Genomic DNA, 24,521 nt, shown 5'->3' on the forward strand with positions numbered 1-24,521 from the left:
GTGTAGAATTTTACCCAATAAATAAAATTGAAATACAAGCATTTATTTTATGACCATTATTTTCATCATTGAAAAATACCTCAGAATTGTACAAACAAACATCTATGAGGCTCACCCCGCCTACCTTTTTTTGATGGATTTTTGTCACTTTTTTGCTGGATTTTTGTCACTTTTTTGCTGGATTTTTGTCACTTTTTTGCTGGATTTTTGTCACTTTTTTGCTGGATTTTTGTCTTTTTTTTGCTGGATTTTTGTCACTTTTTTGCTGGATTTTTGTCACTTTTTTGCTGGATTTTTGTCACTTTTTTGCTGGATTTTTGTCACTTTTTTGCTGGATTTTTGTTACTTTTTTGCTGGATTTTTGTCATTTTTTTTCTGGATTTTTGTCATTTTTTTTCTGGATTTTTGTCTTTTTTTTCTGGATTTTTGTCACTTTTTTGCTGGATTTTTGTCATTTTTTTGCTGGATTTTTGTCACTTTTTTGATGGATTTTTGTTACTTTTTTGCTGGATTTTTGTTACTTTTTTGCTGGATTTTTGTCACTTTTTTGCTGGATTTTTGTCACTTTTTTGCTGGATTTTTGTCATTTTTTTGCTGGATTTTTGTCACTTTTTTGATGGATTTTTGTCACTTTTTTGATGGATTTTTGTCACTTTTTTGATGGATTTTTGTCACTTTTTTGATGGATTTTTGTCACTTTTTTGCTGGATTTTTGTCACTTTTTTGCTGGATTTTTGTCTTTTTTTTGCTGGATTTTTGTCACTTTTTTGCTGGATTTTTGTCACTTTTTTGCTGGATTTTTGTCACTTTTTTGCTGGATTTTTGTCACTTTTTTGCTGGATTTTTGTCTTTTTTTTGCTGGATTTTTGTCACTTTTTTGCTGGATTTTTGTCATTTTTTTGCTGGATTTTTGTCACTTTTTTGATGGATTTTTGTCACTTTTTTGATGGATTTTTGTCACTTTTTTGATGGATTTTTGTCACTTTTTTGATGGATTTTTGTCACTTTTTTGATGGATTTTTGTCACTTTTTTGATGGATTTTTGTCACTTTTTTGATGGATTTTTGTCACTTTTTTGCTGGATTTTTGTCACTTTTTTGCTGGATTTTTGTCTTTTTTTTGCTGGATTTTTGTCACTTTTTTGCTGGATTTTTGTCATTTTTTTGCTGGATTTTTGTCACTTTTTTGATGGATTTTTGTCACTTTTTTGATGGATTTTTGTCACTTTTTTGATGGATTTTTGTCACTTTTTTGATGGATTTTTGTCACTTTTTTGATGGATTTTTGTCACTTTTTTGCTGGATTTTTGTCACTTTTTTGCTTGATTTTTGTCTTTTTTTTGCTGGATTTTTGTCACTTTTTTGCTGGATTTTTGTCACTTTTTTGCTGGATTTTTGTTACTTTTTTGCTGGATTTTTGTCATTTTTTTTCTGGATTTTTGTCATTTTTTTTCTGGATTTTTGTCTTTTTTTTCTGGATTTTTGTCACTTTTTTGCTGGATTTTTGTCATTTTTTTGCTGGATTTTTGTCACTTTTTTGATGGATTTTTGTTACTTTTTTGCTGGATTTTTGTTACTTTTTTGCTGGATTTTTGTCACTTTTTTGCTGGATTTTTGTCACTTTTTTGCTGGATTTTTGTCATTTTTTTGCTGGATTTTTGTCACTTTTTTGATGGATTTTTGTCACTTTTTTGATGGATTTTTGTCACTTTTTTGATGGATTTTTGTCACTTTTTTGATGGATTTTTGTCACTTTTTTGCTGGATTTTTGTCACTTTTTTGCTGGATTTTTGTCTTTTTTTTGCTGGATTTTTGTCACTTTTTTGCTGGATTTTTGTCACTTTTTTGCTGGATTTTTGTCACTTTTTTGCTGGATTTTTGTCACTTTTTTGCTGGATTTTTGTCTTTTTTTTGCTGGATTTTTGTCACTTTTTTGCTGGATTTTTGTCATTTTTTTGCTGGATTTTTGTCACTTTTTTGATGGATTTTTGTCACTTTTTTGATGGATTTTTGTCACTTTTTTGATGGATTTTTGTCACTTTTTTGATGGATTTTTGTCACTTTTTTGATGGATTTTTGTCACTTTTTTGATGGATTTTTGTCACTTTTTTGATGGATTTTTGTCACTTTTTTGCTGGATTTTTGTCACTTTTTTGCTGGATTTTTGTCTTTTTTTTGCTGGATTTTTGTCACTTTTTTGCTGGATTTTTGTCATTTTTTTGCTGGATTTTTGTCACTTTTTTGATGGATTTTTGTCACTTTTTTGATGGATTTTTGTCACTTTTTTGATGGATTTTTGTCACTTTTTTGATGGATTTTTGTCACTTTTTTGATGGATTTTTGTCACTTTTTTGCTGGATTTTTGTCACTTTTTTGCTTGATTTTTGTCTTTTTTTTGCTGGATTTTTGTCACTTTTTTGCTGGATTTTTGTCACTTTTTTGCTGGATTTTTGTCACTTTTTTGCTGGATTTTTGTCACTTTTTTGCTGGATTTTTGTCTTTTTTTTGCTGGATTTTTGTCACTTTTTTGCTGGATTTTTGTCATTTTTTTGCTGGATTTTTGTCACTTTTTTGATGGATTTTTGTCACTTTTTTGCTGGATTTTTGTCATTTTTTTGATGGATTTTTGTCTTTTTTTTTTGCTGGATTTTTGTCACTTTTTTGCTGGATTTTTGTCACTTTTTTGCTGGATTTTTGTCACTTTTTTGCTGGATTTTTGTCACTTTTTTGCTGGATTTTTGTCACTTTTTTGCTGGATTTTTGTCTTTTTTTTGCTGGATTTTTGTCACTTTTTTGCTGGATTTTTTGCTGGGAGTGGGTGCGTCTCCAGCTCGTCTCCATGGAGATGTGACTAAAGGCAGTAGAATTTGAGATTCAAACAGGTTAGTTTCACATCCAAATCCATTCTTTTATTACACACTGCAGTAACAGCATTTTCTGTGTTCGAGCTGGTCATTAGGAACATGTTTTGTTTTGCCTCAACAATATAATCCAAAATGTTACGCGGTGTGCCTTTAAGTGCAGAGCCTTGTGATAGTCCTACATAGATATAACCAGTTGGCATTATTATGTTCCTACTTTAAGTACAAGAAACATTGATATTAATATATGGTGGTTACTCTTGCTTGAGGAAATATTGTTGTTACTCCATCCACCTCTGGAAAAATGTACCAGACATCGGCCCAGACTTGAGAATTACTGACTGGTTTGTAAACTGGACTGACGGTGTCTCTATTTTGACACTTTCTGGGTTGATTTACATTCCTGCGAAGCACTGGGTCAGGCAGACGAGCGCAGCAGCCGCTCAGCTTCAGCATTAGCCTGGTAATCTCTTAACCTCTGACCTCAGTGAGCCTGGCCTGACTTAAGGATCAGGAACTTTAGCTTTTCAGCCACGACCACGCGCAGCCCGAGAGTCAGAGAACTCAAACACGAGCACATGCCAGAGGCGGACAACGCTTTTAAAGATTCTGAATTAACAAGCCTTCAATAATATTTATATATCTATCCATCAGAGGTTCCGCTAGACTTTTTTTTTGGGTCGTAAAATGTCGGCCATTCGCAAGAATTACCGGCCATTAAAAAATATATACATTTTTATATACATGAACGTGGCTTATTATCAATAACAATCTACATTTAGACAGAGCTACACAAGTGCTTTAGTTGGTCCCAAAACACGGCTTTTTCTAATTAAAGACTGACGTGAGAAAAATGTAGCAACAGCGAAAATCTGAACATGAAGTTGTGGAGACGGTGGAGCAGCAGGTGTCACGCTGATATACACCATATGCACTTCAACTCAGACAGAAAGTAGCCGATATCTACGACCCTAACGCTGTCCTTATCCAGGTCTGACCAGCTGCTCAGCGAGGGCTGGGCTGTAGATGCCCTTCCACGCTTTTACGTGGCTTCAGGTGTAAAATAACGATTAAGTCCCTCAGCACGGAAATATTGTGGAGAGACAAATCGACAGCACTAAAGTCACAAAAGTCAGTCTCGAGTGATTCAAAACAGACCCAGCTCTGCCGCGCTTTAGAGCGGCTCCAACACCGGTAACTGAGCCGAGGCGTCTGCGCAGACTGACCGAGGGAAGCGCCTCTAAACCCGGCTACTCTCTGAGCGGCTCCAACACCGGTAACTGAGCCCAGGCGTCTGCGCAGACTGACCGAGGGAAGCGCCTCTAAACCCGGCTACTCTCTGAGCCGAGGCGTCTGCGCAGACTGACCGAGGGAAGAGCCTCTAAACCCGGCTACTCTCTGAGCCGAGGCGTCTGCGCAGACTGACCGAGGGAAGAGCCTCTAAACCCGGCTACTCTCTGAGCCGAGGCGTCTGCGCAGACTGACCGAGGGAAGCGCCTCTAAACCCGGCCACTCTCCCAGGAAGAGCCAGTGCAGGACGGCGCGTCAGTCTGACTGAACACATGCGCATTTCAAGAATATCCTAATCAAACGTATTAGCTGCTGAGTTCTTAACACACTTATATAAAAGTAAATGTACCTGTAGTTCACTGTTTTCTTGGAAAATGTGACGAAGCACGAAGAAAGAGCGTTACATATCCAGACAGCGATGATGGCGCTTCGACGGCGCTTTGTAAAACGGGCTAAAGGCGTAAATCTAAACTTTTGTGATAGAAATATTGAACCTTTTTTAATATTTAGGCCTGTCTCGAAAACACTTTGTTATGTTAGTCACTGACTTAGGTGACATGTTTAATATATTTTTCTATATTCTCTCTCCATATTTTTTACTGTCGGCCAATTTGGCCGATGGACATAACTTTTACCGGCCATTTGCTTTTCAAACCGGCCAAAAGCCGGCTACAGCCGGCTAACAGAAACCCTGGTATCAATCTATCCATGTATCCATGTATCCATGTATCCATGTATCCATGTATCCATGTATCCATGTATCCATGTATCCATGTATCCATGAATCCATGAATCCCAGGGTTTGGAAACCACTGTGCAGATTCGCCCTCACGCTGTTGCCGATTGTCACTCACATAAATACACATTAAGGGTTTACTTATTCCATCAACTACAAAGTACAGACGATGAAAGAATCCTAGCTGAAGGTTGTTGAGTCATCAAAGCTCAATAGAGGCTTTAAAGAGCGGCATGTGGCTCTTTTGATGGTTTCCAGACCCTTGACCTAACCTACTATACACAAACATCACAGTCAGGTCTGAGGAGAGATGAGCCGCTCACAGCACAACTCAAACTTCCTCAGACTAAACTCTCTGAGATGGTTTGGACAGAGTGAATATATCTGTGTGGAAGGAAGCTGAGGTCAGAGCTGCGAAGAAACAGGAAGAGGAGATGCATGGATGTGAGGGACATGGATGTGAGGGACGTGGATGTGAGGGACGTGGATGTGAGGGACATGGATGTGAGGGACATGGATGTGAGGGACATGGATGTGAGGGACGTGGATGTGAGGGACGTGGATGTGAGGGACGTGGATGTGAAGGACGTGGATGTGAAGGACATGGATGTGAGGGACGTGGATGTGAGGGACGTGGATGTGAGGGACGTGGATGTGAGGGACATGGATGTGAAGGACATGGATGTGAGGGACGTGGATGTGAGGGACGTGGATGTGAGGGACGTGGATGTGAAGGACATGGATGTGAAGGACATGGATGTGAGGGACGTGGATGTGAGGGACGTGGATGTGAGGGACGTGGATGTGAAGGACATGGATGTGAAGGACATGGATGTGAGGGACGTGGATGTGAGGGACATGGATGTGAAGGACGTGGATGTGAAGGACATGGATGTGAGGGACATGGATGTGAGGGACGTGGATGTGAGGGACATGGATGTGAAGGACATGGATGTGAGGGACAGGGATGTGAGGGACGTGGATGTGAGGGACATGGATGTGAGGGACATGGATGTGAGGGACATGGATGTGAGGGACGTGGATGTGAAGGACATGGATGTGAGGGACATGGATGTGAGGGACATGGATGTGAGGGACATGGATGTGAGGGACAGGGATGTGAGGGACGTGGATGTGAGGGACAGGGATGTGAGGGACGTGGATGTGAGGGACGTGGATGTGAGGGACATGGATGTGAGGGACGTGGATGTGAGGGACATGGATGTGAGGGACGTGGATGTGAGGGACGTGGATGTGAAGGACATGGATGTGAGGGACATGGATGTGAGGGACATGGATGTGAGGGACATGGATGTGAGGGACAGGGATGTGAGGGACGTGGATGTGAGGGACAGGGATGTGAGGGACGTGGATGTGAGGGACATGGATGTGAGGGACATGGATGTGAGGGACGTGGATGTGAGGGACGTGGATGTGAGGGACATGGATGTGAGGGACAGGGATGTGAGGGACGTGGATGTGAGGGACATGGATGTGAGGGACGTGGATGTGAGGGACATGGATGTGAGGGACATGGATGTGAGGGACAGGGATGTGAGGGACGTGGATGTGAGGGACAGGGATGTGAGGGACATGGATGTGAGGGACGTGGATGTGAGGGACATGGATGTGAGGGACAGGGATGTGAGGGACATGGATGTGAAGGACATGGATGTGAGGGACATGGATGTGAGGGACGTGGATGTGAGGGACGTGGATGTGAGGGACGTGGATGTGAAGGACGTGGATGTGAAGGACGTGGATGTGAAGGACGTGGATGTGAGGGACGTGGATGTGAGGGACGTGGATGTGAGGGACGTGGATGTGAGGGACGTGGATGTGAGGGACATGGATGTGAGGGACATGGATGTGAGGGACATGGATGTGAGGGACGTGGATGTGAGGGACGTGGATGTGAGGGACATGGATGTGAGGGACATGGATGTGAGGGACAGGGATGTGAGGGACAGGGATGTGAGGGACATGGATGTGAGGGACAGGGATGTGAGGGACAGGGATGTGAGGGACAGGGATGTGAGGGACAGGGATGTGAGGGACAGGGATGTGAGGGACATGGATGTGAGGGACATGGATGTGAGGGACAGGGATGTGAGGGACAGGGATGTGAGGGACAGGGATGTGAGGGACGTGGATGTGAGGGACGTGGATGTGAGGGACGTGGATGTGAAGGACGTGGATGTGAGGGACGTGGATGTGAGGGACGTGGATGTGAGGGACGTGGATGTGAGGGACGTGGATGTGAAGGACGTGGATGTGAGGGACGTGGATGTGAAGGACGTGGATGTGAGGGACGTGGATGTGAGGGACGTGGATGTGAGGGACGTGGATGTGAAGGACGTGGATGTGAGGGACGTGGATGTGAGGGACGTGGATGTGAGGGACGTGGATGTGAAGGACGTGGATGTGAGGGACGTGGATGTGAGGGACGTGGATGTGAAGGACGTGGATGTGAAGGACGTGGATGTGAAGGACGTGGATGTGAGGGACATGGATGTGAGGGACGTGGATGTGAGGGACGTGGATGTGAGGGACATGGATGTGAGGGACATGGATGTGAGGGACATGGATGTGAGGGACATGGATGTGAGGGACGTGGATGTGAGGGACATGGATGTGAGGGACATGTGAGGGACGTGGATGTGAGGGACGTGGATGTGAGGGACATGTGAGGGACATGGATGTGAGGGACGTGGATGTGAGGGACATGTGAGGGACATGGATGTGAGGGACGTGGATGTGAGGGACATGTGAGGGACGTGGATGTGAGGGACGTGGATGTGAGGGACATGGATGTGAGGGACGTGGATGTGAGGGACGTGGATGTGAGGGACATGGATGTGAGGGACGTGGATGTGAGGGACATGGATGTGAGGGACATGGATGTGAGGGACATGGATGTGAGGGACGTGGATGTGAGGGACGTGGATGTGAGGGACGTGGATGTGAGGGACGTGGATGTGAGGGACGTGGATGTGAGGGACGTGGATGTGAGGGACGTGGATGTGAAGGACGTGGATGTGAGGGACGTGGATGTGAGGGACATGGATGTGAGGGACATGGATGTGAAGGACATGGATGTGAGGGACGTGGATGTGAGGGACGTGGATGTGAGGGACATGGATGTGAGGGACATGGATGTGAAGGACATGGATGTGAGGGACGTGGATGTGAGGGACGTGGATGTGAGGGACGTGGATGTGAGGGACGTGGATGTGAAGGACGTGGATGTGAGGGACGTGGATGTGAGGGACATGGATGTGAGGGACATGGATGTGAAGGACATGGATGTGAGGGACGTGGATGTGAGGGACGTGGATGTGAGGGACATGGATGTGAGGGACGTGGATGTGAGGGACGTGGATGTGAGGGACGTGGATGTGAGGGACAGGGATGTGAGGGACGTGGATGTGAGGGACAGGGATGTGAGGGACGTGGATGTGAAGGACATGGATGTGAGGGACATGGATGTGAGGGACATGGATGTGAAGGACAGGGATGTGAGGGACGTGGATGTGAGGGACATGGATGTGAGGGACATGGATGTGAGGGACAGGGATGTGAGGGACGTGGATGTGAGGGACAGGGATGTGAGGGACGTGGATGTGAGGGACATGGATGTGAGGGACATGGATGTGAGGGACGTGGATGTGAGGGACGTGGATGTGAGGGACATGGATGTGAGGGACAGGGATGTGAGGGACGTGGATGTGAGGGACATGGATGTGAGGGACGTGGATGTGAGGGACATGGATGTGAGGGACATGGATGTGAGGGACAGGGATGTGAGGGACGTGGATGTGAGGGACAGGGATGTGAGGGACATGGATGTGAGGGACGTGGATGTGAGGGACATGGATGTGAGGGACAGGGATGTGAGGGACATGGATGTGAGGGACAGGGATGTGAGGGACAGGGATGTGAGGGACGTGGATGTGAGGGACAGGGATGTGAGGGACAGGGATGTGAGGGACAGGGATGTGAGGGACATGGATGTGAGGGACATGGATGTGAGGGACGTGGATGTGAGGGACGTGGATGTGAGGGACGTGGATGTGAGGGACGTGGATGTGAGGGACGTGGATGTGAGGGACGTGGATGTGAGGGACGTGGATGTGAGGGACGTGGATGTGAGGGACGTGGATGTGAAGGACGTGGATGTGAGGGACGTGGATGTGAGGGACGTGGATGTGAGGGACGTGGATGTGAGGGACGTGGATGTGAAGGACGTGGATGTGAGGGACGTGGATGTGAAGGACGTGGATGTGAGGGACGTGGATGTGAGGGACGTGGATGTGAGGGACGTGGATGTGAAGGACGTGGATGTGAGGGACGTGGATGTGAGGGACGTGGATGTGAAGGACGTGGATGTGAGGGACGTGGATGTGAGGGACGTGGATGTGAGGGACGTGGATGTGAAGGACGTGGATGTGAGGGACGTGGATGTGAGGGACGTGGATGTGAAGGACGTGGATGTGAAGGACGTGGATGTGAAGGACGTGGATGTGAGGGACGTGGATGTGAGGGACGTGGATGTGAGGGACGTGGATGTGAGGGACGTGGATGTGAGGGACATGGATGTGAGGGACATGGATGTGAGGGACATGGATGTGAGGGACGTGGATGTGAGGGACGTGGATGTGAGGGACATGGATGTGAGGGACATGGATGTGAGGGACATGGATGTGAGGGACGTGGATGTGAGGGACGTGGATGTGAGGGACATGGATGTGAGGGACATGGATGTGAGGGACGTGGATGTGAGGGACGTGGATGTGAGGGACGTGGATGTGAGGGACGTGGATGTGAGGGACGTGGATGTGAGGGACATGGATGTGAGGGACATGGATGTGAGGGACGTGGATGTGAGGGACGTGGATGTGAGGGACGTGGATGTGAGGGACGTGGATGTGAGGGACGTGGATGTGAGGGACGTGGATGTGAGGGACGTGGATGTGAGGGACGTGGATGTGAGGGACGTGGATGTGAGGGACGTGGATGTGAGGGACATAGAGGGACAGGGAGTGAGCGAGAGCAGCGAGGGGCAGATGGAGAGCTGGTTCCACCTGCACTGGGTAGAAGATGGCCTGCAGAGTCGGCAGAGTCTCTGTGAAAAATCGCTCCCAAACGACAGAAAGAGCGTCGAGCTGCTCCTCTCCTGAACACACAGATGGACAAAGAGTTACCACGGAGACCAGGGCCGAGCGACTATCTGTGCGTTTCCATTCTGACAACTTACACAACGAAGACAAGAATCACATGGACCTCAGCACATGTTTGAAGAGAGAACAACATACGGACATACAGGTGTTCAACTAAAGCAACTTATACCATGGTCTGGGTGAATACTGGATTCTGATTGGCTGGTGCATTATTTTGGTATAACCGCACACGTAGTCCGGTGGTTAAATCACTGGGATGTCACTCCGCTGTGGGAGATGGATTTAGAGTTAATTTCAACGTTTTTGTCCAAAACCAAACGTTTGCTAAATGTTTGTAGAGGAGAGTGAGCAGCTAGGTTAGCTACTGTTAATAACATATGAGCTTTACATTTCTATTGGAAACGGTTAAGGCTATTCATCATTTTCAGGCGTACATAAAATGATCCTGCATTGAAGCATATTTGTCTGGATTAGTAAAGTCAAACATAAAAGTTTGAGTTGGGGGGGCCCAGGTGTGAGCGACTCCACCGCAGCTGTTTCCATAAACAGTTGAGCTGGTTGAGCTAGCTAGCTTTAGCTTCAGGTTAAACGTTGTTCACTTTTTGTAGTGCAATTGAATAAGATTTTAGCATTCAAATCATAAGAAAACAACTCTTTTCCAGTAAGATGTGATTTATTATCTGATTTTGAATGCCTTTTATTATTCTAAGTGCCAAAGTACTTCTACCACTTACAGATTTCACTGAAAAACTCAAATCAAACTAGATCAATCAGACGGTTTAACCAGGCCCTGACCTTATATTTTTACTTGTTAATGATTTTGTCCAAGTTCTAGATCAAATAAGTATGAAATAAAATGAAATGTTTACCGGGCGTGAGCTGGATTTGGTCGAGGACGTCGGACAGGCCCCGCGTGAGCAGCTGGTTCTGAAAAACAACATTAACGTTATTATTCCCGTTTCTTTCCTCTGAGGGCCGTGATCTGAACCCAACGAGGTTAGACTCAGTCCCAGTGAGAAATAACCACGTTAGGAACAATAACTTCCTCATGTGGCTGCGCAGGTGATCAGCATCCGGCTCGAAGGACCACATTAAAAACAGGGCAAGACTTTTATTTTATTTTATTTCAGTCAGTATCTTCACACAGACACGATTGACTACAAAACATGAAAACACTGAAACAAAGACTGAAAAGGGTTTTGGCTGAAGTGAAACCCTATTGCAACACATCAATCAATAATGTAATGTAAAGACAAAGTGCACACAGGAGAGTTTATATGTGAGTTTGCGCTAGTGCCTTATAATAATTACACTAGATTTGAACATTTTTTTGAAAGCGTTTAAGGATGTTGAGTTTTTGAAGGTGTCATTCAGAACATTCCAGACGTTTCCTCCTCTGACTGAGACACATCTGGCTTTGGTGTTTGTTCCAAATGCACTTTTCTGATAGATATGAGTTCCTCTGAGATGTTAGCCAGTCTCTCTGGGTTTAAACCTTTCTTGTTTACATTCAGGAAGTTTATGGTTATGAACCTTATACATAACAATAACTGTGCCGAGATCAACTAAGTCGTGTAGTTTTAGTGTTTTAATTTAATGAACAAAGGATTTGTTGGGGCAAAACAATCTGTATTCTGACCACTTTTTTCTGTAGGATAAAAACGGGTTGGGTTGTACTTTTATAATGATTCCCCCAGAGCACCACACCATCATTTAGGTGTGGAAGAGTGAGAGCATTGTATAATAAATGGAGTGATTTTTGATTTACAACTGCTTTGATTTCACATAATTTACATGCACTTTCCAATTTAGTCTTTAACCAACATGTACTCCCAAAAATTTGGTATCACACACACTCTCAATTTCCATGATAATTTATTATAGTCAAACCATCTTTTTAGTGATTCTAGTTCCTTTTCAACTGTTCAACATTTTGTCCAGAACAATCGAGGCTGGTGTCATCAGCAAACAGAATACACTGCGTGTTCTTAAGGACTTGAGAGATGTCATTTTCATCACTTTTCATTTCATTTAGGCTTTTTTTCATTTAGGGATTAGGGCTGCACAGTGTGAGGAGTGATTGTGCCGTTTGAAAACTGTCTTAAATATTGTAATAGCGATAATTGCAACATTTTACTAAACCATTTCAAAACAGATCATTGACATCATTTCAAACAAAAAGCGTACTACATTTCTTTCATCCAAAAATGTGCCAAAACAAAACCTAAAATGGAACTAATTTAAGAAAACCATGAATTTCTTAGAATATATGATTTTTCTTAGAGACAGATCCTGCTCAAAGTATTTTTACTGTGCGCGTTCAACAAAAATACAATACTATGGTATAAAACAAACTGTAGTCTTGACTAGGGCTGGTCCCGTTACATTTCTTTCTATACCGATACTTGAACGATACTTTTCCCGATAACTGTGCTCAAATATTTGTCATCCAGGACCAGAAAACAGAACAATAATGTGTGGAAGATCCGCAAATTTAAAATATTGACCCCAAAAAAAAATGTGGGGAAAAAATTGACAATAAATTGGGTAAAAACTTAGAAATAGGAAAAACATTAGTAATAAAAATTAGCAAAAATAACGGAAAAAATGTGGGAAAATGAGAAAGAAATTGGGGCAAAAATAAGAAAAAAAAAATGTGTCAAACGCACGACAACACAGGAGACCAAAAAGCAAGAAAACAACAATAAACAAAAACGCCAAACTCCAAATAAAAACATTGAAATATGAAAAAAGCAACAAACCCAGAGCAAAACAGGCGTCAAAAATAATGAAAAAGCGACAAAACACAATAAAAATGTGTTGACAACGAAAGGGAAAAATCTTTTGTAGGTCTTAGCTTTCAAATGAGGAGTTACTCTGGTCTATAGGCTGTAAACTCCAGTCGAGAAGCTTTAGATTTGGGTAAAGCTGAACTGGAGAAAATGTGCTCAGTTAAGGCGGGGGTTAAGGCAGTCCCTGGACCAGCACTTTTTTCGGTATCTGCTTAAAGGCGGCCCCGGTAGAAGATTTTTTTTTGCATTTGTGGCATTAAAAATATAGTATTTATGTTCTAAAATGGCATTAAAAAGCATTAAATTTGCCGTGACTGAAACCCTGGATCATATTCTGGCGACATGTTCTGCTGTCCTGTTGGTTGACCTTTAAATGCTGAAATCCAGGAGGTTTATTGTCCTGGTAAAGCGTCACCAAAAGTCTCCATCGGCCTCCGTCTCCGCTCTTAAATGAACTCTTTTTTAGTGATCGGATAAACGTGTCCTCTCGGTGACCGCGGCTCCAGGTCCAACCAAAGCAACAGATAAAAAGCAAAAGAGTTTAACCTGAAAACAAGGAAACAACAGCCTCTGGACAGTCAGATCAAATACTCAGATATCAGATAATCCCCGGCGATGTTTGGGATGAAAACAGAAGATGATTTATGATGATTCAGCTCAGACGTAGTTTCTGCAGCGCGGCCACAGACGTTCATTATGATATTTTATTATTATTATCGTTTTATAACAGATCCCGTAACCGCGGCGCTAACCGTGTGTGCATGACCTCGTTGTGTTAATTTGAATAAAGCAGGTCCTGGAGGTTTTTGGTTCAGGGACGAGCTGGAGCACAGATTATGGAGGTCAGTGCGAGCTGGAAATAATGATTAAAAAACAAAACTGGTCACACACATGGTTTCAATGAGCTGTAATGGCAGAAGATCTAGTGTTGCATTCACTTCATCATTAACCTCTTAACTCCCGCCTGAACCGAGAGGATCTTTTTCCTCACGTTATCACATTTTTTTCCATCATTTTTTTTGTTGGGTATTCAACTCATTTTTGTAACTTTTTTGTAATTTTTTTGTAATTTTTTTGTAATTTTTTTGTAATTTTTTTTGTCACATTTTTAATATTTTTTTGACCATTTTTTATAAATTTTTTGTCATTTTTTTGTCACATTTTTGTTACATTTTTGTAATTTTTTTGTAATTTTTTTGTCAAATTTTTATCACATTTTTGTCACATTTTTGTCATTTTTTCATCCATTTTTTGTCAAGTTCTTGTGACATTTTTGCCACTTTTTCATCCATTTTTCGTCACTTTTTGTCACATTTCCATCCTTGTTTTCGTCTCAGTTTTGTTGCTTTTTCACACCTTTTTTCCAGAAGCTTTTGGATTGGGGTAAAGCCAAACTGGAGAAACTGTGCTCGGTTCAGGTGGGAGTTAAGGGGTTAATATGAAGCAGTGAAGCATGAAGAGCACATTATAATCTTACTCAAGTCAAAGTAAAAAGTACTGTAAGAAAAAACTACTCTAAGAAGCAGGGGCGGATCCAGAAAAAAAAAATCACGGGGTGGAAACAGAGGCAATTTTGTCCATTTCGATGCAGGCTGAATCTACCAAAATTATATACAAATAGCAGCATTGTCCATAATATGAGTAGGGGGTTTCTAACTCAGGTCAAATTCAAACTTTTGTAAAAAATAAAATAAATGTTATTATCTTGGGAGCCACAGGAGTTGGCTCCTTATTTAGCTCTAATGTTGTTAGAATTCTTTGTCCTGTCAATAAAGTACTAACTGAGAGTGAGCCTCTGTAAGCACCAAGTAGCTTCTAGATGTGAGACATTGGTTATACAGACCAAAAAAAAAAAAAAAAATCAGGCTTTGAGGATCTGGATCGTTGAAACGCACGCAATGCATTTATGAAGTGCCAGGTTGATGACTAGACAGTTCCAAAAAAGTGACAAAAATCCAGGGGGGAAATGACAAAAATCCAGGGGAAAAATGACAAAAATCCAGCAAAAAAGATGACAAAAATCCAGGGAAAAAAGGAAAAAAATTCAGGAAAAAAGTGACAAAAATCCAGCAAAAAAGTGACAAAAATCCAGGAAAAAAAATGGCAAAAATCCAGCAAAAAAGTGACAAAAATCCAGGGGAAAAAGGACAAAAATCCAGGGGAAAAATGACAAAAATCCAGCAAAAAAGTGACAAAAATCCAGCAAAAAAGTGACAAAAATCCAGGGGAAAAAGGACAAAAATTCAGGAAAAAAATGACAAAAATCCAGCAAAAAAGTGACAAAAATCCAGCAAAAAAGTGACAAAAATCCAGGAAAAAAATGACAAAAATCCAGGAAAAAAATGACAAAAATCCAGGAAAAAAGTGACAAAAATCCAGCAAAAAATGGCAAAAATCCAGCAAAAAATGGCAAAAATCCAGCAAAAAAGTAACAAAAGTGCCAGAAAAAAGTGACAAAAACACATAAGGACGCAATGCATTTCTGAAGTGCCAGGTTGATGACTAGACAGTTCCAGACAAGGGCAATTTTTGAAAATGTTCTCTGTTTGTTCTTCATATCCCCCTGAAATCCTGAAATATCCCTTTAAACACGACAGTCAGAAAAAAAAAATCCCTTTTTCCGCCCAAAATGGTGCAGAAGTCGATGAAAACACTGTGTTTGTTACGTGTTGTTGGGGGGGAGTTTCTGTGCGAGAAGTGAAAATGCAGAGAATGTGGCGTTAAATCGATCTTTCACAGAGTCCAACAGGTCTGGGCTTGATTCGTTGGGCACAAAGTTCAGACCGTTCTACTGAAAAGCAGGTCTGAACCGTGACATGGAGGTCAGCGGTGCAGAACGATCGATTAAGTGAAATAAAGCAAACCTGAAAGTAGTCGGTGATGAAGGATCCCATCTCCGTCTTCAGGAGCCACCTGTGAGAAACAGACCAGACGGTTTTCTAACAGTGAGTGACAGTTTGAGCCTGAGAAGCTGAATAATGACCTGATGCTTTCGTTGAGTGAGTAGAGTTCGTTGGGCTGGAGATCTCCTCCCTGAAACACCTTCATCACCGCAGACTGCACACTGAAGGAGAAGAAACGGACCAGACATTTACTCAGGTTTAGGATGAGCGAGATGGTCCGATATCACACCCCCGGTATCACACCCCCGATATCACACCCCCGGCCCAAACAAGAAGTGTTATGTTTTTGTCACTTTTTTCCTGGATTTTTGTCTTTTTTTTGCTGGATTTTTGTCATTTTTCTGCTGGATTTTTGTCACTATTCGCTGGATTTTTGTCATTTTTTTCCTGGATTTTTGTCATTTTTTTTCCTGGATTTTTGTCATTTTTTTCCTGGATTTTTGTCATTTTTTTCCTGGATTTTTGTCTTTTTTTGCTGGATTTTTGTCATTTTTTTCCTGGATTTTTGTCTTTTTTTGCTGGATTTTTGTCATTTTTTTCCTGGATTTTTGTCATTTTTTTCCTGGATTTTTGTCATTTTTATGCTGGATTTTTGTCATTTTTATGCTGGATTTTTGTCATTTTTTTCCTGGATTTTTGTCACTTTTTTGCTGGATTTTTGTCATTTTTATGCTGGATTTTTGTCATTTTTTTCCTGGATTTTTGTCATTTTTATGCTGGATTTTTGTCATTTTTTTCCTGGATTTTTGTCATTTTTTTCCTGGATTTTTGTCATTTTTTTCCTGGATTTTTGTCATTTTTTTTGCTGGATTTTTGTCATTTTTTGCTGGATTTTTGTCTTTTTTTGCTGGATTTTTGTCATTTTTATGCTGGATTTTTGTCATTTTTTGCTGGATTTTTGTCTTTTTTTTGCTGGATTTTTGTCATTTTTATGCTGGATTTTTGTCATTTTTTTCCTGGATTTTTGTCATTTTTTTCCTGGATTTTTGTCATTTTTTTGCTGGATTTTTGTCATTTTTTGCTGGATTTTTGTCTTTTTTTCCTGGATTTTTGTCTTTTTTTTCCTGGATTTTTGTCTTTTTTTCCTGGATTTTTGTCATTTTTTCCCTGGATTTTTGTCTTTTTTTTCTGGATTTTTGTCTTTTTTTTCTGGATTTTTGTCTTTTTTTTCTGGATTTTTGTCATTTTTTTTCTGGATTTTTGTCTTTTTTTTTCCTGGATTTTTGTCTTTTTTTTCTGGATTTTTGTCTTTTTTTTCTGGATTTTTGTCACTTTTTTTTCCTGGATTTTTGTCACTTTTTTCCTGGATTTTTGTCACTTTTTTCCTGGATTTTTGTCTTTTTTTTTCTGGATTTTTGCCTTTTTTTTCCTGGATTTTTGCCTTTTTTTTCCTGGATTTTTGCCTTTTTTTCCTGGATTTTTGTCACTTTTTTCCTGGATTTTTGTCTTTTTTTTGCTGGATTTTTGTCTTTTTCTTCCTGGATTTTTGTCACTTTTTTCCTGGATTTTTGCCATTTTTGTCAATTTACATCCTCATTTTCTTCTCATTTTCTTCTCGTTTTTTGTCGCTATTTGTCATTTTTTGTCATTTTTTATCAATTTTTTTAATCAATTTTTTTGTCACATTTTTGTCACATTTTTACCACTTTTTAATACATTTTTCGTCACTTTTTGTCAATGTTTTCTCCCTTTTTTTCCTCACTTTTCCATCATTGTTTTTGTCTCAGTTTTTTTGCTCTTTCCTCACCTTTTTCCCAGAAGCTTTTGGATTGGGGTAAAGCCAAACTGGAGAAAACGTGCTCGGTTCAGGTGGGAGTTAAGGGGTTAAAAACATGTCCATATTTAGCCACACGGTCCTCCTGAACCTCTCCTTAGATCCATCTCAGTTTGGGACGTTTTAGATGAAAACTCTCGTCTCCAGAAAGAGCCTCCGGACGTGACCCGGTGCCACCTTCACTTCCTGGACATCCTGCTGCACAACGGCAGGAAATACAGACACGACTCTGAAAGGAGCGATGACAAACTCCAGCAGAGCCCGAGGGCAGAGGTAAAGGACTGAGGTAAAGGACTGAGGTAAAGGACTGAGGTAAAGGACTGAGGTAAAGGACTGAGGTAAAGGACTGAGGTAAAGGACTGAGCGATGACAAACTCCAGCAGAGGCAAAGGACTGAGGTAAAGGACTGAGCGATGACAAACTCCAGCAGAGGCAAAGGACTGAGGTAAAGGACTGAGGTAAAGGACTGAGGTAAAGGACTGAGGTAAAGGACTGAGGTAAAGGACTGAGGTAAAGGACTGAGGTAAAGGACTGAGCGGTCTGAACCTGGAGGTCACTGTTCTGGGCTTTTATCTTCAAGATAAGCTGCTGATCCACACGGACAAAGAGTTCATGTTCTTCTGCAGATAAATGCCTGTTAATGTTCTTGTGAATCAGACAAAGAGATGTGATTTGAGATGTGAAAAAAAAATGACAAAAAATGACAAAAATCTGATTAAAAATTGACAAAAAAATGACAAAAATGTGACAAAAAAATGACAAAAATTTGATTAAAAATTGACGAAAAAATGACAAAAATTTGATAAAAAATGGACGAAAAAATGACAAAAATTTGACAAAAAAAACGACCAAAAATTTATAAAAAATTGACCAAAAAAACGACAAAAATTGGATAAAAAATTGACGAAAAAATGACAAAAATGTGACAAAAAAATGACAAAAAATTGACGAAAAAATTGACGAAAAAATGACAAAAATGTGACAAAAAAATGACGAAAAATGACAAAAAAATGATAAAAAACTGACCAAAAAAATGACAAAAATTGGATTAAAACATTACAAAAAAATAAAAAAATAAATAAAAAAAAATGATACAAAATTGACGAAAAAATGACAAAAATGTGACAAAAAATGACAAAAAATTGATTAAAAATTGACAAAAAAAATGACAAAAAAATGACAAAAATTGGATTAAAAAATGACCAAAAAATTACAAAAAAAAATACAAAAAATGGATAAAAAATTGACGAAAAAATAACAAAAATGTGACAAAAAAATGACAAAAAATTGACGAAAAAATTGACGAAAAAATGACAAAAATGTGACAAAAAATGACAAAAATTTGATTAAAAAAATGACAAAATAAAGACTCCAGAAAGAGCCTCCGGACGTGACCCGGTGCCACCTTCACTTCCTGGACATCCTGCTGCAAAACGGCAGGAAATACAGACACAACTCTGAAAGGAGCAATGACAAACTCCAGCACAGCCCGAGGGCAGAGGTAAAGGACTGAGGTAAAGGACTGAGGTAAAGGACTGAGGTAAAGGACTGAGGTAAAGGACTGAGGTAAAGGACTGAGGTAAAGGACTGAGGTAAAGGACTGAGGTAAAGGACTGAGGTAAAGGACTGAGGTAAAGGACTGAGCGGTCTGAACCTGGGCTTTTATCTTCAAGATAAGCAGCTGCTGATCCACACGGACAAAGAGTTCATGTTCTTCTGCAGATAAATGCCTGTTAATGTTCTTGTGAATCAGACAAAGAGATGTGATTTGAGATGTGAAAAAAAAATGACAAAAAATGACAAAAATCTGATTAAAAATTGACGAAAAAATGACAAAAATGTGACAAAAAAATGACAAAAATTTGATAAAAAATTGACGAAAAAATGACAAAAATGTGACAAAAAAATGACAAAAATGACAAAAAAATGATAAAAAATTGACAAAAAAATGACAAAAATTGGATTAAAACATTACAAAAAAATACAAAAATAAAATAAAAAAAATTGATAAAAAAATGACGAAAAAATGACAAAAATGTGACAAAAAAATGTCCAAAATGACAAAAAAATTGATAAAAAAATTGACCAAAAAAACGACAAAAATTGGATTAAAAAATTACAAAAAAATACAAAAAATTGATAAAAAATTGACGAAAAAATGACAAAAATGACAAAAAATTGATAAAAAATTGACAAAAAAAATGACAAAAATTGGATTAAAACATTACAAAAAAATACAAAAATAAAATAAAAAAAATTGATAAAAAAATGACGAAAAAATGACAAAAATGTTACAAAAAAATGTCCAAAATGACAAAAAAATTGATAAAAAAATTGACCAAAAAAACGACAAAAATTGGATTAAAAAATTACAAAAAAATACAAAAAATTGATAAAAAATTGACGAAAAAATGACAAAAATGACAAAAAATTGATAAAAAATTGACAAAAAAATGACAAAAATTGGATTAAAACATTACAAAAAAATAAAAAATAAAATAAAAAAAATGACGAAAAAAATGACGAAAAAAAGACAAAAATGTGACAAAAAAATGACAAAAATGTGACAAAAAATGACAATAAATTGGATTAAAAAATGACAAAAAAATGACAAAAAAAATACAAAAAATGGATAAAAAATTGACGAAAAAATAACAAAAATGTGACAAAAAAATGACAAAAAATTGACGAAAAAAATGACAAAAATGTGACAAAAAAATGACAAAAAATTGATTAAAAATTGACGAAAAAATGACAAAATTGTGACAAAAAAATGACAAAAATGACAAAAAAATGATAAAAAATTGACAAAAAAATGACAAAAATTGGATTAAAACATTACAAAAAAATACAAAAATAAAATAAAAAAAATTGATAAAAAAATGACGAAAAAATGACAAAAATGTGACAAAAAAATGTCCAAAATGACAAAAAAATTGATAAAAAAATTGACCAAAAAAACGACAAAAATTGGATTAAAAAATTACAAAAAAATACAAAAAATTGATAAAAAATTGACGAAAAAATGACAAAAATGACAAAAAATTGATAAAAAATTGACAAAAAAAATGACAAAAATTGGATTAAAACATTACAAAAAAATACAAAAATAAAATAAAAAAAATTGATAAAAAAATGACGAAAAAATGACAAAAATGTTACAAAAAAATGTCCAAAATGACAAAAAAATTGATAAAAAAATTGACCAAAAAAACGACAAAAATTGGATTAAAAAATTACAAAAAAATACAAAAAATTGATAAAAAATTGACGAAAAAATGACAAAAATGACAAAAAATTGATAAAAAATTGACAAAAAAATGACAAAAATTGGATTAAAACATTACAAAAAAATAAAAAATAAAATAAAAAAAATGACGAAAAAAATGACGAAAAAAAGACAAAAATGTGACAAAAAAATGACAAAAATGTGACAAAAAATGACAATAAATTGGATTAAAAAATGACAAAAAAATGACAAAAAAAATACAAAAAATGGATAAAAAATTGACGAAAAAATAACAAAAATGTGACAAAAAAATGACAAAAAATTGACGAAAAAATGACAGAAATGTGACAAAAAATGACAAAAATTTGATTAAAAAAATGACAAAATAAAGACTCCAGAAAGAGCCTCCGGACGTGACCCGGTGCCACCTTCACTTCCTGGACATCCTGCTGCACAACGGCAGGAAATACAGACACGACTCTGAAAGGAGCCATGACAAACTCCAGCAGAGCCCGAGGGCAGAGGTAAAGGACTGAGGTAAAGGACTGAGGTAAAGGACTGAGGTAAAGGACTGAGGTAAAGGACTGAGGTAAAGGACTGAGGTAAAGGACTGAGGTAAAGGACTGAGGTAAAGGACTGAGGTAAAGGACTGAGGTAAAGGACTGAGCGGTCTGAACCTGGGCTTTTATCTTCAAGATAAGCTGCTGCTGATCCACACGGACAAAGAGTTCATGTTCTTCTGTAGATAAATGACTTTTAATGTTCTTGTGAATCAGACAAATAGATTTGATTTGAGATGTGAAAAAAAAATGACAAAAAATGACAAAAATCTGACTAAAAATTGACGAAAAAATGACAAAAATGTGACAAAAAAATGACAAAAAATGACAAAAAAAATGACAAAAATTGGATTAAAAAATTACAAAAAAATACAAAAAATTGATAAAAAATTGACGAAAAAATGACAAAAATGTGACAAAAAATGACACAAAATTGATTAAAAATTGACCAAAAAAATGACAAAAAAATGACAAAAATTGGATTAAAAAATGACAAAAAAAATACCACAAAAATACAAAAAATGGATAAAAAATTGACGAAAAAATGACAAAAATGTGACAAAAAAATGACAAAAAATTGACAAAAAAATTGACGAAAAAATGACAAAAATGTGACAAAAAATGACAAAAATTGGATTAAAAAAATGACAAAATAAAGACTCCAGAAAGAGCCTCCGGACGTGACCCGGTGCCACCTTCACTTCCTGGACATCCTGCTGCACAACGGCAGGAAATACAGACACGACTCTGAAAGGAGCCATGACAAACTCCAGCAGAGCCCGAGGGCAGAGGTAAAGGACTGAGGTAAAGGACTGAGGTAAAGGACTGAGGTAAAGGACTGAGGTAAAGGACTGTGGTAAAGGACTGAGGTAAAGGACTGAGGTAAAGGACTGAGGTAAAGGACTGAGGTAAAGGACTGAGGTAAAGGACTGAGGTAAAGGACTGAGGTAAAGGACTGAGGTAAAGGACTGAGGTAAAGGACTGAGGTAAAGGACTGAGGTAAAGGACTGAGGTAAAGGACTGAGGTAAAGGACTGAGGCAAAGGACTGAGCGGTCTGAACCTGGGCTTTTATCTTCAAGATAAGCTGCTGCTGATCCACACGGACAAAGAGTTCATGTTCTTCTGCAGATTGATGACTGTTAATGTTCTTGTGAATCAGACAAATAGATGTGCTTTTACTTTGACATTTGTAATAAGATTTTGAACATAACACTTTGGAAGGAACTTAACCTCTTAACTCCCGCCTGAACCGTGAGGATCTTTTTCCTCACGTCATCAGATTTTTTTTCCATCATTTTTTTGTTGGGTATTCAACTCATTTTTGTAACTTTTTATGTCATTTTTTTTTTAATTTTTTCGTCCATTTTTTATCACATTTTTGTCACATTTTATGTCATTTTTTTTGTCATTTTTTGTCATTTTTTTGTCACATTTTTGTCATTTTTTGTCACATTTTGTTCACTTTTTTGTAAATTTGTTGTAATTTTTTTTGTCAAATTTTTATCATATTTTTGTATTTTTTTGTCATTTTTTTGTTACATTTTTGACATTTCTACGTCCATTTTTCATCCATTTTTCGTCACTTTTTTGTCACATTTCCATCATTGTTTTCGTCTCAGTTTTGTTGCTATTTTCACAGCTTTTTTCCAGATGCTTTTGGATTGGGGTAAAGCCAAACTGGAGAAAATGTGCTCGGTTCAGGTGGGAGTTAAATTTGATTAAAAAAATGACAAAAAAATCGACAAAAATCGACCAAAAAATGACAAAAAAATTATACAAAATGGACAAAAAATGTGACAAAAAATCCCCAAAAAGTTACAAAAATGAGTTGAATACCTGACAAAAAAATGATGGAAAAAAAATCTGACGTGAGGAAAAAGATCCTCTCGGTTCAGGTGGGAGTTAAGAGGTTAGATAGATAGATGATACTTTATTGATTTCACAGATGGAGATGAGAGAGCATCCGGCAGCAGCACCTATTCAGTGCGCACCACTTAAAGGAGAAAAACTGACCCCAGATCTGCAGAGACAGGCTTCTGGTTGTGAGCGTTTGAAACAAGTGTGTCCGGATTGGTCAACAATGTCATGTGATCACTGTCGGCACAACACCGTTCAGAGGCGGAGGTACGAGTCTTCCGAAACTTGACCTTTATTTAACCTCTTAACTCCCACCTGAACGTGTTTTCTCCTGTTCTCCAAATCTAAAAGCTTCTTCAAAATGGCGACAAAAAACGAGAAGAAAATGAGGATGTAAATTGACAAAAAAAGACAAAAAAACAGCAAAAAAATTACAAAAATCCAGCAAAAAAGTGATTAAAAAAAACGGCAAAAAATGGCAAAAAACGGCAAAAAAATGGCAAAATATCAGCAAAAAAGTGATAAAAAAACGGCAAAAAATGGCAAAAAAAACAGCAAAAAAATGACAAAAAATCAGCAAAAAAGTGATAAAAAAAACAGCCAAAAATGGCATAAAAAACAGCAAAAAAATGACAAAAAATCAGCAAAAAAGTGATAAAAAAAACGGCAAAAAAAGTGATAAAAAAAATTTGCAAAAAATGGCAAAAAACAGCAAAAAAATGACAAAAAATCAGCAAAAAAGTGATAAAAAAACGGCAAAAATCCAGCAAAAAAGTGATTAAAAAAAACGGCAAAAAATGGCAAAAAAACAGCAAAAAAATGACAAAAAATCAGCAAAAAAGTGATTAAAAAAAAACGGCAAAAAAATGGCAAAAAAACAGCAAAAAAATGACAAAAAATCAGCAAAAAAGTGATAAAAAAAAACGGCAAAAATCCAGCAAAAAAGTGACAAAAAAACAGCAAAAAACAAACAAAAATCCAGCAAAAAAAGTGATAAAAAAACAGCAAAAAATGGCAAAAAACCAGCAAAAAAATGACAAAAAATCATCAAAAAAGTGATTAAAAAAACGGCAAAAATCCAGCAAAAAGGTGATTAAAAAAACCGGCCAAAAAATGGCAAAAAAAACAGCAAAAAAGTGACAAAAAAAGTGACAAAAAAAGTACAATGGCAAAGAGGAGAGAATGCGTTTGGTTTTGGCGGGTGGTAAGAGGTTAACCAGGAAAGTCCCACTGAGAGTAAGAATCTCTCTCTCTCACACAGGGGAGTCCCGGCCGCTCTCTACATGTTTTTAGTGGTCGGGGAAACAGGAGCACCCGAAGGAAACCTGCGCAGACACAG

At 38.8% G+C, this 24,521-nt stretch overlaps 1 protein-coding gene across 1 annotated transcript in view; it reads right to left on the minus strand.

Moving 5' to 3' along the window:
• The window catches only part of LOC306965532 (proline-rich protein 5-like), a gene marked incomplete at its 3' end in the record, with an annotated part of 72,195 nt that overhangs the window by 15,092 nt on the left and 32,582 nt on the right, over positions 1–24,521 (minus strand). Inside the window, exons 3-6 of the mRNA XM_079560006.1 lie at positions 15,842–15,922; positions 15,723–15,771; positions 10,936–10,993; positions 9,971–10,062 (exon numbers count right to left, since the gene is read on the minus strand). Coding sequence (XP_079416132.1) covers positions 9,971–10,062; positions 10,936–10,993; positions 15,723–15,771; positions 15,842–15,922 — 280 coding nt within the window. The remainder of the gene's footprint in view (positions 1–9,970; positions 10,063–10,935; positions 10,994–15,722; positions 15,772–15,841; positions 15,923–24,521) is intronic.

This window comes from Gobius niger (genome assembly GCF_951799975.1).
Source record: "Gobius niger genome assembly, chromosome: 7".
NCBI classification, from domain to species: Eukaryota; Metazoa; Chordata; class Actinopteri; order Gobiiformes; family Gobiidae; genus Gobius; species Gobius niger.